Raw genomic sequence first — 18401 nt, 5'->3', positions numbered from 1 at the left:
AAATACCTATATTAAACCTTTGCCCCTCCTCCCCAAGGTTTAAGCTCGCCCCTCCCCATTTTCCAGGTTGGCAGGTCAGTTTCATTTTTCCAGGTTACAACAGATCCAATGCAGATCATTCTTCCTGTAATTACTGTATACAGGTAAATAAGAATTTTACCTCAGGGAGTGTTAGGACCTGCTAACGGTCATGCCTTGAAAGTGGCAGCAGGCTTAAGACGCTTTGGCCAAAGGGTTAAACTAAATGACCCTTTTTCAAGAGAATATATAGGTATTGCACTGTGTATTTTTGTCACATTGGAAGTAGCTTTGGACATCTTTGTTTTTTTTTGTATTTCATAAATATATACCTAAACATTTTTAACGTTTAAAAAATAAATGATGAAATTGGACAGCAATTACTTCTACCATAGGTGGGTAAGTAAAACTACACTTCACGACCCGGTTGAAAATATGCAGACTACAGCGTTATCGAGAGTTGATCTTTTAAAATGCAAGTACATTTTATATTTACAGATTTTCTTCCATTTTTGTACTTTTATTCAAAAGTTGCTTGTTGAGTATACAGTACTTATATTTCCTTGGATTTTCTGAATGACTGGTGAAAAGACACTTAATTAAGTCAATTTCACAAGTAGTCCACTTTAATTGGATTCCTTCTAAAGCTAGTAACTCTATAAGCATCATTGGTTCTGCTCTACTGCTTTTGATAGTCAGCAAAAAAGTGATGTTTTAGTAAAACGCAACAATTATCCTGTTGGATGTATCCAGCCATGTTAATTTGAGGAGTTGGATTCTTTGTTTAAAAGAATTTGAGTTTGTTTGCTTACAAAGTTATTTATTTTATACTGTCTAATGCAGCGTTGTGCAAACTGGGGGGCGCGCCCCGGTAGATTTTCGGGTTGGGGGCACGGCAGTTATAGAGGTCCTGCGCTATCCCCCCAAGCATTTAAATTAAATGCCGGGGGACCGCGGGAGGCCTCTATAATAAACTTACCTTCCCTTTACCAGCGACGCGTTGTCCTGGTAACCCGGTGTGAAATGATGCTGCGGGGTCACGTGGCATCACGTTATCATGGCGACATGACATCACATGACCCTGTGCATCATCTGACGCCGGGGACATGTGGGGGGGAGCGGGTCACGAGGCGCCGAGGAGAGCAGGCAGGGTTGCGCACGGGAAAAAGTTTGTGCATCCCATTTATTAAACTGCAATAGGGCTGATCTGTGTCTGATCACATGGAAACTACAATGGGAGTTTCAGTACTATGGTTCCCGATCGGCACTATCACCAGTTTAATGACTAACCCCCTAAGTATAAATTCTACTAATTGAATACGTAGAAGTAGTACTGACAATTAATGTTCTTAACTATATTCATTTTGGGAATCTCCCAGAGCTAAGCCGCAGAAATTCCAGCTCTAGGAACCCCCCCCCCTTGTTTCTCCCCCCCCCCCCCCCCCCCCACACACACACACCTTTTTTTCAGAGAAATAATACTTTGAAAAGTTTAGGACAAGAATACTATTGCGGCCAGGATCAGGCTTGCATCGGAGCACAATGTATTGTTTTAATATATATATATATATATATTTTTTTTTATGTATTTCTCTGCAACACAGAAAAGATGGGAGTCTGAATACAGTTACAAACCAAAAACAAACATAGAAATGCAGCATTGATTGATGTTTAACTCTTTGAGTGCTGGAGGGGGCCACATGGCAAGAGTGCCCTCGGCCCCCTCCGAAGCGGTCATGGAATCACTTCCTCACTGATGAGGAAACGGAAGAGGAAGAAGTCATCCGCCTTCAGATCACACCCTGCGCTTTATAGGAGGGCAGGATCTCCCCTAGGAAACGAGCATTTTTGGGAGGAAAGAGGTACTATGTCACGGAGGAGTCAGGCTGCCAGAGCCCATGATGTTGTAGCTAAATCCTAGGACACTTAAGGGGGTTAAGAACCCCTGTTTTGTCTGGGTACATGTAATATGCTCATTATAATTGCTTTGGCTGCATGCATTGGGACAAGCATGAATGCACGACTGGCAGCAAAAGCGTTAATAAAAATGTGTTTCCTGTGTGCTTAGCAGATCAGCTGTATTGTTAGAGCAAATCTGCCTGAAAAGAGATTTTAGATGTTTTTCTGGTATAGAATTGATTGCTCACATCACAAAAACGACCTCCTTACCCCCGAGCTATTTTCTCCCCCAAATGGCCATTTTAGCCTTCAAGACCACGTTTACTCTTGTAATTTGATGGCTGCTTGCCTCGTGTGATTTGAAAATACAGTGAAGCAGAACTTCCAATATTGCAGATTTTATGACAAATAAACAGTACTATATATGCATACAGTAACACCATTTTTTTTACCTGATAAAGCTGGATTTTTTGTTTACAGATAGGTTTGTTCCATAGGGACAAGCTCTGAACATATAAGACACTGTTCATTCCCGTTTTATTGAATGATGAAAGCAAGAGAAAGAGAATTTTAGGAAAAATGCAAAACTTGCTTTTTTTTAGCAAAATCCTCAAAATTGCCACGTTTCAAACTGATCTCAGACACAGGTGTAGCGTCATTTATCCCCAACCAGGGCGCCGTGAGGTGCAGCATGAACACTTTGTTGTCCGCACCTCGTCCACGGCTGAGCTGCGCTGAGCCACACCCGCCTCAACCGCGGCCAGCCAGAATTATTTCTGCCGTTATCTATGTTGTTGCAGTTCAGTGCATTGCTGGCAGGTGGCGCACTTAATATCTTCACCTTTAATACTCTGAATGCTACATTAAAGTTTAGTAGTAACCTCGCAGGTGTCGGAATGCAAGATAAAATGTACGTCTATTTGTCTAATTACCTTGTACATTTCTGCTGTTGCAGTTTCACACTTTACTAAAAAAAAAACACTATGCATTTACTAAATGTGTCTCATGACCTTTGTACTGTACATGTTCTGTACATCGCTTTCTCCATGCTACACAAGACCAGCTTGCAGTTATGCTATATGATATATTGTGCAATTCAAGTCGGGACAGATAAGAGTGTGTCTCTCTCTTAAATCTATCAGTATATTGTTGACAAGTACCCATTCTATGCAAATACACCAAACTGAAAAGGCTGGAGGAATTTTATTGGGCACAACTTAAGCATGAATGATTGCCTTATTAGAACCCCAACAAGAGCAGCAGGTGCTGGGCACTGCACGCATCACGGATGGGTATGTTCAATGATGGCAACTTTCGAAGGAGAAAGAGATTTAATAATAGACCTTCCCTAACCGATCACTCCAATGTGCTTCCATCCGAGTACCTGCCTCCACTTATAATTGTATACACTAAACTATGCATAAATTATTAATTTAATCCTTGAACTGGGTTCTGTGTTTAGTGCTAAACTGCGTGTGACGTTGGCAAGAGGAAGTAATGCTCAACAGGATTATCTCACATTTTGTTAACAAACGTCCAAACAGGAAAAAGATATATAATATATATAATACCATCATTTAAATCATTATTTTACTTTTACTTTACTACTTTAAAAAAACCACGGTAACTGCAGCAATGTGTGATTATTATACTTTTAAAGTATGGGAGCTTCTCTGAAATAAAAGCATTGCAACTGAATGGATAAAGATATATAATATATACAGTACACATATATATATATAATATATAAGATATATAATATATAAATAAAATAAAAAATAAAATATCAATATATAAATCATCACTGATTGGATAAAGATATATAATATATATCTAGACATCTATCGATGGATAGATGATAGATGGATAGATGGATAGATGGATAGATGGATAGATGGATAGATGGATAGATGGATAGATGGATATATGGATAGATGGATAGATGGATAGATAGATGATAGATAGATTAGGGAAAGGAAAGAGGGCGCAAATCTATTATAGTGTAGTAACCAATATAACATTACAGGGACCTGAGTAAGAATCTAATAGGCAAAGTCCAACCAGTAGTAGAATTTATAAAGAGAAGAATGCCAATATTGTGAAGTACGTTTGTATTGACAGTAAGTGCAAAACAGACAGCTGCTTACAATGTAGCCATGAAAACAGGTGTTTCAGAATAAAAATCCTATCTGTGCCATGGGGATGCTTCCTTTAGGATCCAGACTCCATGAGGAACGCCAACAGTCGCGCTTCGTCTAATGATAGACTTTTTCAGGGGTCTATCATTAGACGAAACGCGTTAGGTTAAGGCCATTCTGACGATTTATCATTGAGTTTTTATATTGACTTTTAATATACATCCTAAATTGCCAATACTGCTAGGTATTAGGAATTTCCTCAGCGATCCTTGTCAGTGACTGAGTTATTTTGACGTCACTATCCCGCTGTCATCGAGAGATTTGGAGGACCCGAAGGAGCTGGAGGACAGAGGCTGCTGCTGCGGCGAAGCTCTGTTGATCCTCATGGAGTCCAAATCCTAAAGGAAGCATCTACATGGCACAGATAGGATTTTTAATCCTGAAACGCCTGTTTTCATTGCTACATTGTAAGTAGCTGTCTGTTTTGCGCTTACTGTCAATACAAACGTACTTCACTATATTGGCATTCTTTCTTTATAGATTCTACTACTAGACGGACTTTGCCTATTGGATTCTTACTCATGTCCCTGTAATCCTACATTGATTACTACACTATCATTGATTTGCACCCTTTTTCCCTTTCCCTATTATATTTATTTGATTTTGTGTATAAATCATACTTTGAGGCAGCATTCAATTGATACATTCTTTTACTATTTGCTGACATTTTGCGCACCTTATTTCCTTTTATATATATGAACAATACTGTGTAGATCCCACGAAATCAGGAGATGCGTCTCCCTGAGGAAGGTCCCGTTTTCTGGGACCGAAACGTTGGAATTTCTGTGCCTTGTTTCTAATACACTATTTCTACTGCAAGATTGAGTGCTGTCTCCTTATTTCGTGGGATCTACACGGTATCGTTGTTTTACTTATTTTATGGGACAAGCACTATCAATATCTGTGCTTATGGAGTGCCGACTGACTTTTCACGTGTATATATATATATATATATATATATATATATTTAAATACTTATTATATTAACTACTTTAAAATAAAAACATTGTATCCCCAAAGTTGTTTAGCGTTATGATGTACTCGAATTCACATTAAAAATAGCAAATTGATAGATTTTAATGGACCTTTTGCTTGCATATATGCAAATCATATGGTAATGAGTAGTTTATCTAACAACGGAGATCCTCAGACATCCTTTCATGTTAGTGCATGGGAATAACCCTATGATATTTAAGATCTTCCAAATGCTGATCTTACTCATATCCATACCCTGATTATCATTGAGTGTTTTCTGGGAATAGACAACAAGCAATGCAATGAGTATAGGACTTAACCCTTTCATTCCATAAAGTTGCTCTTTCCTTATATTATAATACCAGAAACAGGCAGGAAACAAAAAAATATATTTCAGGTAAGAAATTAGGATTGGATTCACAAACCTCTGATAAGGGTTATCAGAGCTCGATCTGCGTTAGCCACCATTCAGGCTAATTGCAGTTAATGCATGATCGAGCTGCAGTATCTCTTATCGGAGATTCGGGTGTATTGAGTACAAATAAAGAAAAATGTATTTCCTTTCATATGCCTCATACAGACTCAGGAATTCAGGGTACTGTTTTTTTAGGAATTAATGAGGAATGTACACTGTACACTATACAATATATGAGTTTAAGATTAAGAAATTAAAACCAAGCTATTTTAGTTTGGATTGCTGAATCTGGAAGCAACAATTTGTGGCTGCATTTAACATTTATATAATGTATTGCACACAGCTCTGAAAAATCACTTTAACTCACTATTCATTTGTGTTGCCAATTACCCTATCTAGGGACTTGTATGGTCCATTTCCAAGGCTATAAAGGACACAATGAATTATGTATTAATAGAACATTTCCTATTTCTTTATAGGTGGCAGAACATCAGTGTTTTATAAATTGGGCTGCAGGCATAATATAGGACAATGATTGTGAGAGGAATTATATACAGCCTTATCTATACATTAATTCATGTAGTATTAAAAAAACTTACAGCAAATTAACCCCTTCAAAATGTAAAGTGTGATTACCATATGTTAATTATTTTGCTGCCAACTATAATATATGGCAGAGCAATGCCTGGTAAGCACTTTTAGTAATAAGGGGCTGGGATTTCTGGTGAAACTTAGGTTCATGTTTACTAAGCATTTTTCTGCTCAATGACACATTCCAGTTGCTAGAAGACACATTTCAGCTCATTCAAGTCATTGGGTTTTAAGGTGTCTTCCAGTGCCGGAAGATGTCTTATGACAGAATACTGTTTACTAAACATGGGCCTAAATGTATATATTACATGATACCATCTTTAAAAGTGTCCATGTGCAGAGATGATTTACAGACATTAACAAATGTATCATTTATATTGGCACAAAAATTAACTCCTCTTAGCAAATGTGGTTCTTCATGTAAACCCCCCAAAATATTATATATATGAACTAACTTCAAAAATATTGTAGGAATATTGTATTGTATTGTATGTCTTTATTTATATAGCGCCATTAGTGTACATAGCGCTTCACAGTAGTAATACATGTGGTAATCAAATAAATAACAGATAATATAAATAACAGATCATGGGAATAAGTGCTTTAGACATAAAAGTAACATTTCGGAAGAGGAGTCCCTGCCCCGAGGAGCTTACAGTCTAATTGGTAGGTAGGTAGAACGTACAGAGACAGTAGGAGGGAGTTCTGGTAAGTGCGTCTGCAGGGGCCAATCTTTATGTATCCTGTGTTCAGAATATCCACAGTGCTATTCATATGCTTCTTTAAGCAAGTGTGTCTTAAGGTGGGTCTTAAAAGTGGATAGAGAGGGTGCTAGTCGGGTACTGAGGGGAAGGGCATTCCAGAGGTGTGGGGCAGTCAGTGAAAAAGGTTTAAGGCGGGAGAGGGCTTTAGATACAAAGGGGGTAGAAAGAAGACATCCTTGATGGTGGATGGTGCATAGCGAGAAATTAGGGATGAGATGTAAGGAGGGGCAGAAGAATGTAAAGCTTTAAAAGTGAGGAGAAGAATGGAGTGTGAGATGCAGGATTTGATCGGAAGCCAGGAGAGGGATTTCAGGAGGGGAGATGCTGAGACAGATCTAGGAAAGAGTAGAGTGATTCTGGCAGCAGCATTTAGGATAGATTGTAGGGGAGACAGGTGAGAGGCAGGAAGGCCAGACAGCAGGAGGTTACAGTAATCAAGACGGGAGAGAATGAGGGCCTGAGTCAGAGTTTTAGCAGTCGAACAACAGAGGAAAGGGCGTATCTTAGTTATATTGCGGAGGAAAAAGCGACAAGTTTTAGAAATGTTTTGAATGTGAGGGGCGAATGTGAGAGAGGAGTCGAGTATATATATATATATATATTCAAAAATATCACAGAAATGTGTAAGTGTGTACGCAGTGGTTTTTAAATCAGAACGTGAAAACCTTTTTAACTGCAGTTAATGTGTTTCTTTTGTAGTACAATTACTTAAAAAAAAAAAAACTGCAGCCATTTTAAGTGGACCCACACAAAATGATGCAAAATTATTTGGACCTGCAATGTTAGATCTTACGTATCTTTATATGGCAAGACTTATATTTATATGGTGCTCCTACAGGAAGAATGGTGAGTTCATTAAAATGTTTTAAAGCCCATTTCCCCCATTATTTGAAATTGATAAACAAACCTAAAATAAAAATGACATTTATATTGACTTTATATTCTTTATATGGCATTCATCATTCCTTGTTTATTCCTATTAACAGAGTAAGAGCAAATGCTGGGAAATGTCAAAACGTCAGATGGGTAAGTGACCCAATTTATCTTGATTAGCCAGATGGTTTTGGGTCCTAGATGTATTTAATAATTACCCAAACTCAACAGTAACAGACTTATGTTTTAATTGACTAATGCTCAGCACATACTTTATTTAACTGTAACAACTGCTCCACATATTTTACAGATTTCAATTTAGCTTGACCTTTGGCTTCAATGCTCCACAAGCACATTACTCCTGAGGAATAATATTTGCTGAGGGATATACAGTAAAGAAACATATTTTGTTGCAATAACTTCAAAAGTAGTTTGTGGGAACAACACAGGAAACTGTTGCACTCGCACAACTAGCCAGAGCTTGTATTTGCATTTCTAGTTACAAATCCTGTAAGGTTCATTGTACCCTATTAGTAGAGATGGGTGAATTTCTCACTGAAATAAAAATCTGCACGTTCCGGAGAGTGAGAGATATTTAGTAGAGTCCCCAGTACTATATATATCCCTTCAAATACACCTTGAAATAACTTGCAGATAGACTCATGTGCATACAGGTGCGTCGACGAGTATTCTAAAACTTGCCTTGGAAAATCTGGGGCTATCACCAACAATATCCAGGTACATGCTGGGTACATGCTGCAAACATTTCGATGACATTTCTGCAGAGACAAATGGCCCATCGGATTAACACAGCAGGGGTCCCTGGCAGTCCCATTCAGTTTGAATGGGACTGCCAGGGACCCCCACTGTTAATCCGATGGGTCATTAGTCTGTCTGCAGAAATGTTGCAGCATGTATCCGGCATGTACCTGGGTCTTGTTGGTGATTGCCCCAGATTTGTTTTAGAATACTCGTCGGCGCTACAGTACAAGTGTGAGCTAAACCAGCTGCTGGGTAGCTCCACTGTCACAGCATTCTTTTGAACTTCCCTGCTCACTCCTTTAGCTAATCGTATGTGTGGTTACTCCCTTGCCTTCCTCTATAAGCTGACCACTTCCACTTCCTCATTGCCAGTTCAATGAGCCCTGTGTGCAAAATGGAGCGCACCTGAAGTACTGTACTGTACCTGGGAATATGCAAACTATAGAAAGGAAGCCAGGTGCAATACTGACCACGACATGATTATGGTTAGCTACAGGTGTGAGAAGTAGAGCTCAAAAGTATGCTGCAACAGTCGAGATATCCATATCAATTAAATGTATTTAAGGTGTGGTTGTATATTCATAGAGAGTTTTTGAAGTTTACTAATATTATTAATGTGGATGTCTCCATAGGGGTGCACGCCAGGTTAACATGCAAAAATGAGCAAAATGATGTTAAGAGATACAAAACACTAATACATAATAATATAAGATACAACTAGAAAAAAAGGTACACCTTCCCTTACCTCTCCTATTTCATCATAACTCATAAAACGAAGTAATACTTATGAGGTCAAATCAAACCAAAGTAACTTGTAGTAACTGATTTGACGTATGCTGCAAATTATTGGAGCAATTAGTAGTAACTTTGCTTCACTCATAGCACCCTAAATTAATAAAAACACTATTTGCATCCCATTATTTAGTACTGACTTTATTACTACTAACAATCAGGGTATTCTGAGTTTCTCATTTAGCAAATTATATTAAGCCTACCTTTTTCTAACGTGATGCACATTCCCCTGGCCATTAACGGACTTACTTGATACATATGGCAAATGATCACCCACAGAAGAGAGGAGCTTTTTCATACTTTCTGCAGTATATAACAATGGTAATTTGGTAGCACATACTACATGTCTCTATTATTAGCCTCAAATAAATCGATTCATGTCTATTCTCCATATACCATACACCAATGCAGGGTCTGCAGGGAAAACGGAAAGCCTTAGCATGCTTCATGTTGATGCATTTTTTTGAAACATGTCTGGTATTGGAAGGCTGACTTAAAGCCAACTAAAGCTGATGATCTTGCTGATTTCTTTTGCATTTTCTTTATTAATCAAAGCTAAAACCGCTCTAGACTGTAACATGCAGTGACATTATTATGCTCAGACATCATGTAAACACATCCCTGCTAAAATAGCTATGTGAAACCATAAATTATTGGTGACAGGGAATATTTCCCTGTGCAGTGAGCCCTAGCTATGCAATGGTTTGGGAAAATCGTGTAGCTTTTTTTTTTCTTCTATTATCAGGCCTCACAAAATCCCAATACAATGTTAGATGCAGCTGTTAAAAATATCTATAAAACTATCTAGCATTACAAACGGCACTGAAACCACAAGCCTAAGGAAAATAAGTTGAAAACCTAGCACTAAAGACTGGATAGGAATTTTAAGTAGGAGGATCACACTGGTGGCTATTCAGGTATGTGCTGAGCAGTAGATATTGTTTTTATTGATTAAATCAAACATTTCCCTGCAGGGAAGAAAACAAGAGCTATAGATTCCTTGCTGCTTATTCTATTCACTACTGATCAGAGATGGACATCAACAAGCAGCATTGAACCTGTAGCAGTAGGAAAAGCACAGCACAAATCTGAAAAGATAACATATAATAAATATGGCAATCATTACAAGATCTGCATTGCTGTAATTGAAAGTAAAATTAATAAACATATTCAAGGGACTGGTTTAGTAGGATCAGATGGGTAAGAAAATATTTACAGGAAGAAATGCCATTGTTCCATATTATAAAACATATTGCAGATAATATTTGGCAGAGGCAGATGCTGGTAATATGTGCAGCCTTTATTTCTACGCTGCTCTATAATTACACCTCAGAGAATAACACAGCCACCTCCAAGGTGGTGTCTACGCATTGCTTTTCAGGCTCTCTGGGCAGCCTCCAAAGAAGATAGTGGAACAATTATATAATTAACCTTGTTACATGTGGAAAATCAGGCAAAGCGCGATGTATAGAAGACCACAAAGTATGAACACAAGCTTTAGCAAATACGTTATGTTTTCCACAACTATGCTATGTTGTTTCAAACACATCTTGTGGACACAAAACTCTCAAATCCCTCTTTCCACCAGTAAATAGTCTGCTTGAAGGGATACATTTAATTCTTCTTAAAGGTGCTTTCCTATAAAAAGAATAACGAGTTTCGGAATGGACTTGATCAGTTGGTCAAATCTATTTCTCTTTAAAAGAAAAAAAAAACGTACGGGAAGGATTCCCCAAGGTTTGTTGCAGATCAACACACCTGATCCAGTGTTGACTGCCATTGACTTGAATGGCAGATAACGCTGGATCAGATGCATTACCCTACAATGCACATACTAGTAAGTAAGTGAATCTCCCAGTACGTTTGTTCCAATTTGCACACCTTCCCAATCCTTACATTGTGTGGTGCCTGCCCCCAAAAGCCCTTTATGTTATAACTAGATATGACCGCAATGTTCTTCGCATAAGAGGGATTTCTTTTTTTCCCCTTTGGATGGGGTTACATGTTATCAAGCATGGCAGAACATTTCAGCATTCTTTGTGGGGTTATCCATTAAACTGTGATAGTGCCCCAATCATCATGATCGCAGGTTAATGAATAACCCCATTGTTTTGGGAGATTACCCAATAATTTGTTTCTATTCACCAATAAGAAGCAGCAACAAGTGGTTATAAATGTGGAGTTATACTAACCATTGCTTTACATTGACAAATGTTCATTTCCAGCAATTTACGGCACAATTCGTTGATGTTGGTGTGGTCTGTAATACATTGCTGTGATATTCATTGCAGTATCCTTCAGCACCACAGAGTTAATGTACATGAGAATTGTACCAGTTAGTGGTAGGACCTGCAGATTGGTCATGCCGTGAAGTGGCTGCAGGCTTATAACCTTTTTGGACGAAGGGTTTAACTAAACGACCCTTACTCATGAGCAGGTAAGCACTGAAGTATTGTACTATATGTTGTGTCATTTTGTATGTTGCGTTGGCCTTTCTGTTTTTGAGAGTTTATGCACAGTACCGATTATTCATGGGTATTAAATGTACATATATTATGGTATAAATGATGGAGTAGTAAAGTCAGTTCTAGTATACAAAATATTATATATTATACTTATTGCATAGCTAAGGATAAAGGTGATTTCTCAGTCTTAAAAAGATCTATTCGCTTCGGGCCAAAATCTTTTAAATAATAAATACAAATGATAAAATAAATATGTTGTAGTTAAATCTGGTCTTCTGCTTCTTCATGTTTTAAACTTCATCTCACTTGCTGTCTAACCAACGGTTGGTAAGTCTTGCAACTGGATATTTGATTTATGATGTATTTTAAACAAGAAAGAAAGGGGTCACTTTGTACCATATTTCAACATATGTGAAATATTATCGAGAGGCAGATGGGCATATGACTATTCCAACGGTGTACCATGCCTCTTATCCACAGTTTCCATGTAAACAAATGTCTATCCCAATTAATTTAAGTATGTTATATCTCCCATGTAACAACAAGCATCATACTTTGGCAAAAGACCATAAGTAATAAGGAATATGAAATAGAAGCACTGTATCTCTAGTTACTGATTGCATAATGATGCACATTCCATGTGATATTTAAAGACTAACAATATTCCTATCACTACACATGATTGAGTTAAACACTTTTATATTCATATAATTGGAAAATTCATGGCCCCAGCAGGGGTCTCTCATTGTTATTTTAACAGAGAAAGATTAACAGCACAGTACATTTACTAACATGATAAAAAACGAGTTCATTGTCCATACAGAAACATCATTAAAGTTAGAGACTTTATAGTAATTATGAAGGTAACACTTAAAAATTCTCAGCAAGTAATGTGTAACCTATTCATTTTAATTTACTTAAAGCAACAGTGCATGGTAGAAGTGTAACCAAGATTAAGTGTTCTTTAGAGTTTAGTGTACAGTCGGGCCCCACTCATATGGCGGATTAGGTTCCTGACCCCCGCCAAAAAGCGAAAATCCACGAAAAGTGAAACATAGCCTTTTTTTGTGCAGAGCGCTATGTTCACCTGCAACATCCCATCACTCCTCCCTCCTACTCCGTCCCAGAATGAAGCATTCCGGAAGCAAACGAAGGCGAGCCGAGAAGGGATTGGGCGGAAACCGAGGAGGAAAGGGGGAGGAGGCGCGAGCATGAGTGTGTAAAGAGGCTGTGCTGCATGACAAATACATGGGTGAAGTCAGGAAACATTTATTTATAAAACCACCGTATTAGCGGAACGCAGAGAAGCGGGGCCCTACTGTACTTTAAAATCAGAATACTCATCAGTTACAAGTCTGGTGGGTGGGAACCTGATTCGGTGGCCTTCTGACCAGTTCACTCCATCTAGCATATGTATGCCAATAGGGGAGTTTGACATAAACATTTGGTTACAACTAGACATTTAAAAAGTTATGGTGGTTTAAAAAAGTGACAAAAACCCTCCCTGGTGGGCATAAGTTTATAGAACTCTATGTTAAAATTGCTAAGACATAAAGATTGAAACACTATGCTCATTTGAATGTCATTACCCAGAATCCCTGGCTGCACTGGAAGCACTATGGGGTACAGTGATAATGGGAAAGACAGGGTTGCAGACCAGTCTGGGGCATGCAAATGCCCCACAAGTGGTATTTTTATTTACTATTGATTACAAAAAAATCTTAGGTGGCAGTGAAGGTGAACAAAGCATAAGTTATTGAAGTTTAATAGAAAAAAAGATTTTGGTATTCTCATTATTAATTAAGTTGAGTTTTTTGGATTCTGAGACATTAAAAGTGAAAAATGAAAGTGACAGTATGTTAATTTTACAGGGGAAGAATTAACTTTATATTAACTTAATGACTAGAAAATGAAATGTAACCATTTTTCTGCAATTCTACAACACCAAAGCATTTTCCTCATTTAGTAATACCGTTTTGCTAATTATTTTAGATAGCTGATTTATAAGATGGGGATGGGGCATATAGTACTATTAGTCTGATAACAGAAATAAAAGAAATTAAGCTCTGCTGAAAAATGCATCATTAATTGACTTGATTGTGTGGGCTGTTGGGACTGGAAGCAAATTAAAATCCAAGCAAGTAAGGGTAACACAAGGCACTGCATGGGGTGCATACTAATTAAGGATAAGTATACAAAATACAAGTACTAGTTATACTATTATTATTAGTATTATTATTATTATTATTATTATTATTATTGCTATTATTATACCTGATTAAAAGGGGGCTGTCTCCAAGACAGTAAATAACAAGGTATGATTAAGTTTCCTTGAGTTATAAATATAAAATTATTAACAAATATTCACAATAATGTTGCTGTAGCAATCATGAAGTCAAACTTGATCCCTGGGAATAGCCAACTTTTCCTCATATCTACATTAGGTAGAAAAGGCGTAGGTATCCATATTTCACATTTGTAATACAATTGAGTCTATTTACAGATGTAGCAGTGGTTATTACTCCCACTGGCACAGTGCAGAGAGACATTCATAACGGGCCAGCGGGAGAAGCCGCCATGCAGTTTAGTCAGCCATAAGCGGATGCTGGTGAGTGCAATAACTCTTGCTACGTCTGTAATGACCAAGGTCTCCTGGCTGTAAAGCGGCCTCCTAGCCATCGGCGTGGGGGCTTCCTGACCGGGGGGCTAGGCTCCACCTCTCTGGCCTGCCCCCTCCCCTCCCCTGGCCTGGTCTTACTGAGGCAGAAAACAGTGCAAAAAATTTGCATGTTTCTCCAAGCAAACGAATCTCATTATAAACTGTTCACATATTTCCTTTGATAAATCTCATGTGTGTACAAGTTTCGCCCCACCTTTGCCACCATGAGACTTTAGTAAATAATCACTAATTCTTTGGAAATATATGGGGGATGATGTACCAGTGTCTCCATGCTGCAAAACCAGGACGAAAGTCGAGCAAATAAAAACCGTACCAGATTTATTAAAGGTAAAGTTCCTCCATGACGCAATATGATTATTTGTCTTGGTAAATTTGGTACCATTTGTTTTACTCCAGTTTTTCAGCGGAGGGAGCTTGATACGTAACCCCCATGGACACAGTACAAGAGTGGGATTGGAAATGTACTGCTGTCTTGCTTCACTGACCATACAGATTGTATTCGGTTGTTAGAAGAAAATGTTGTAGGGGGGTTTATAACAAAAGAGGATACTCAAAGAAACAAAGGGATCAAATCATAATAAACCACCTGTGCAAAAATGTTTGTGTTCTTGGTTAGACAAATGTCCTCATATTACATTTATTAACCAATATTCTTTACCTATACTATACCCATGTTCCCATGCTGCACAGCACAGTGGGCAGCAATCAGAAGTGTGAAATAGATGCTGGGACATGTCACTGTTGATTTGTCCAGCAACATACACCAATACATTTATTATGATCTCATAAAAAATTCTGTACAAACCCAAACTTGTTGTATTTAGGTAATCCACCGAATACACATATACAGCGTGAGTAATGGCTACCAACTCAACATTTAGTACTTGATAAGATATTAAAATATTTTATATGTTTTTAGCAGATTTTATTTGTAGATGTTAAGATCAAAATACATTTCACAAAGTAGAAATATGGAGCCTATTTAGATTATTATCCTAGACATACAGCCACATTAGCCATTCACAAATTGCAGATTAGTTTACAAAGCAGTCGTATATATTTATATTTAAAAACTGTTTAATAAATTACATTGATCTGAAGAGTGAAAATAAATACACACTTGTCTTCCAAAATACTAAATAACCACCAGATGACATCCAGCCGAAAGAAAGACCAGATTAATTGGTCAGCTGTCAATATTTATACATCAAAGATATCTGCATTGTATCAAATAACAAAAGATACAATGCAAATTGGTTGCAAATCTTTGTTCATTGAGTTGCCCTTCTCAAGGATAGAAACTTTGCTAAAAGAACGCCTATTGTACCCAAGTCTTCTTATGGGTACCTCCTACTGGTGTTTCTATACAGTGAATTCCCATTCACTACTATTAATTCTCTCCTGCTCTGGCAGTGTTCTGAAGAAAGAAAATAGCTTACTAGAAGGAGGAATGGAGCTCGGAGATTAATGGGTAGAGGCCAAGCGAGCAATACTGCCTTAAAGGCACAAAATGCTTTAATAAATTCGTTTTTGCCAACCAGTAAATCAACGGCTGCATCCATATTACTGCATTAATATACTGAATTTCTAACCATGACCGGATGTACAACGGTTTATGTTGATTAATACCCTCTCGTGTGACTTGAATGTGTTATGCAATTTGGATATTTGAGAGCCTCACATAAAGCTATAAGGAAACCAGCTTGCAGGTTAGTTGCTGTCCACTTCAGCACCGAAGGGGTAGATTGATCTGTTGGATTGTAATCTTCCGTGAAACACCCAACTTTATCTTTGCATACAGTACAAGTGCATACTGTGCTTTCCTTTTTGGGGACATAAATACTACAGCACAACAAGCTAATATATAGAAGATACATTAATGTATTCTTCCACTTTTGCATTGCTATCTACACCTGTTAAACTAAAAATAGAAGACCGTTTTTGAATATTAAAACATGAATATTAGCTCTATAAATAAATATTTGTTACTACTATCTTGTTCCTGGAGAGAGAGCACTGTTGATACACATTCTTGTGTCAGTGCTGGCTGTAACACGTAAGGAGAATAGGGGAAATTAAGGGTCTTAAGTCACTACCAAACATAACATTCAACATTGTAGGTGCATGATCTCCTGATGGAGAAAAACAGTAAAACTGCATAAATGTCCAAATGTATATTATTCAATGCACGTTTTGGGAAAATGACTTTCAAAACGTCACTAATTAGGGTACATCAGATGCATATCTCCATGAGCAGATACAGTACATAAAAGAATCACAGCAATTTCACCTTCCTGAAGGTAACAGTTTTCTGCAACTGTTTAATTAGTTTAATGCTACCAATTTTCACGCACTACTTTTAAGCACTTAACAAGCAATCACATTTGAGAATTTGCCCATCATCTTCTTCAAATGAGGAATATATTATTCTAATCTATGTCTTTCCTTTAACATACAACTATACTAACATTTAATACAAATCATCATTAGATCACACTTTGTCTGTCATATGTGAAAAGGCAGACCCTCTGAAACATAAATCAGTCATGGTGTGGAATGGTTTACAAAACCATATTTTTCAAATTATTCGCTCATATCTTTAATACATTAGGTCGCATTCAAAATCTCTGGAGAAACAGAGTAAATAATTCATTATAAAAACTAGCAGGTGCAGGGGTTGCAATTTTCGTTGAGCTTGTTAATAATATGTTTTTCTTTAAAACACTGCAGCATTTCCTTATTCGAAATCCATCTGAAGTATCAGAGAGAGCTAAAACCAATCTGTCATCTCTTTATCAAACAGCAGGGAAAAAAAGTGCTGCAAATGCAATCAAATTGCTCCTTTGTGAAATGAGAATCAAAATACACTGTTACATTTATCCATCTTTGAGGTGAAATGGAAATGCTGATACTGTACTTACCAGATACTGGAAGGTCTGAGCAGAGCAGAGTGAAACCGAATAGAAGAAAAATCAGCTTTGGTACAGAATAAAATCCAAGACAATTCTCCATATTTCAGCTAACACCTCCAGATATTTGTGTCCTGAGCCCAAGCACACACATGCACTCACACACAGCCCTTCTTCCTTTTTATTTTCCTGTCCCCTTTTTTCCTGGCTTCAGCACATAAACTTAATTTCAGTCCAGAGCAACATCAGCCACCAGAACCAAGAAACTAACTCAGGATAAGCTGTAGGGGGAGGCTGCAGGTCCCAGTGTAAACCATCCAAAAACAATCCTCCAGAATTAAATCCCTGTGCATGAAATCGTTGAATTTAGTTCCATTTCGACATTTTAGAAAGAGGAGACCAAATATATATATATATATAAAGGGGGGAGGGGATAATCTAATGCTATCTCTTTTCTTTGGTAGAGCAGAAAAGAGAGCAGATTTAAAGAGCTCACTTGTTACTAGAGCAGTCCACCAGCAGTGTATGTGAGCTGAGATTCAGATGTGTGCATCCATTGATCCAGAGAAGTGTAGAGGCTGGAAAGGAAAATGTGGAGATGGGAAGTGAAGGGACGGGATGTAATGGGGATTGCAGTGAAGACAAGAGGACAGAGCTGACTGAGTTGCTGCTTCCAGCTTCTTTGTTCAGTGTCACTGACTCACTGTGTCCAAAAGAATGAGCAGCAATGCCCTCTGTGGGCAAAGAGTGGGAAGTGACTTCTCACTCAGTAGGTATCTCACTGGCAGTTAGACATGGTAAAATAAATTACATCTCACAGTTTGTCATGTTGATTCTCCAGCGACACCTGCTTAATTTTAATGCAGACTACATTTTACCCAGCTTCACACCATGCAGCTAAATGAAGGCTCTGCTTGCTTTACATTTGATTAAAGCAGTATGTACATTTTTCTTTTATCTCTAGTTCTATATTCCCATATTCCACACCTGTCTAAATGGTTTAAATGGTTTCGAGTGCAAGAAATAGCAAAATAAATAATTGCATAAAAGTCCAGGATTA

The 18401-nt window shown here is 37.8% G+C and overlaps 1 protein-coding gene across 1 annotated transcript in view; it reads right to left on the bottom strand.

Annotated features, from left to right (window-relative positions):
• DCC (DCC netrin 1 receptor) overlaps window positions 1–18026 on the bottom strand; it is an 837937-nt gene extending 819911 nt beyond the window's left edge. The window contains exon 1 of the mRNA XM_075586416.1: window positions 17354–18026. Within this exon, the coding sequence (XP_075442531.1) occupies window positions 17354–17444 (91 nt within the window). The 5' untranslated portion in view covers window positions 17445–18026. The remainder of the gene's footprint in view (window positions 1–17353) is intronic.
• Between the last annotated feature and the right edge of the window lie 375 nt (window positions 18027–18401).

Source organism: Ascaphus truei, chromosome 1 (genome assembly GCF_040206685.1).
Source record: "Ascaphus truei isolate aAscTru1 chromosome 1, aAscTru1.hap1, whole genome shotgun sequence".
Taxonomy (NCBI): Eukaryota; Metazoa; Chordata; class Amphibia; order Anura; family Ascaphidae; genus Ascaphus; species Ascaphus truei.
The sequence above is the reverse complement of the archived record's forward strand: the minus strand, read 5'-3'. Positions and strand labels throughout refer to the sequence as shown.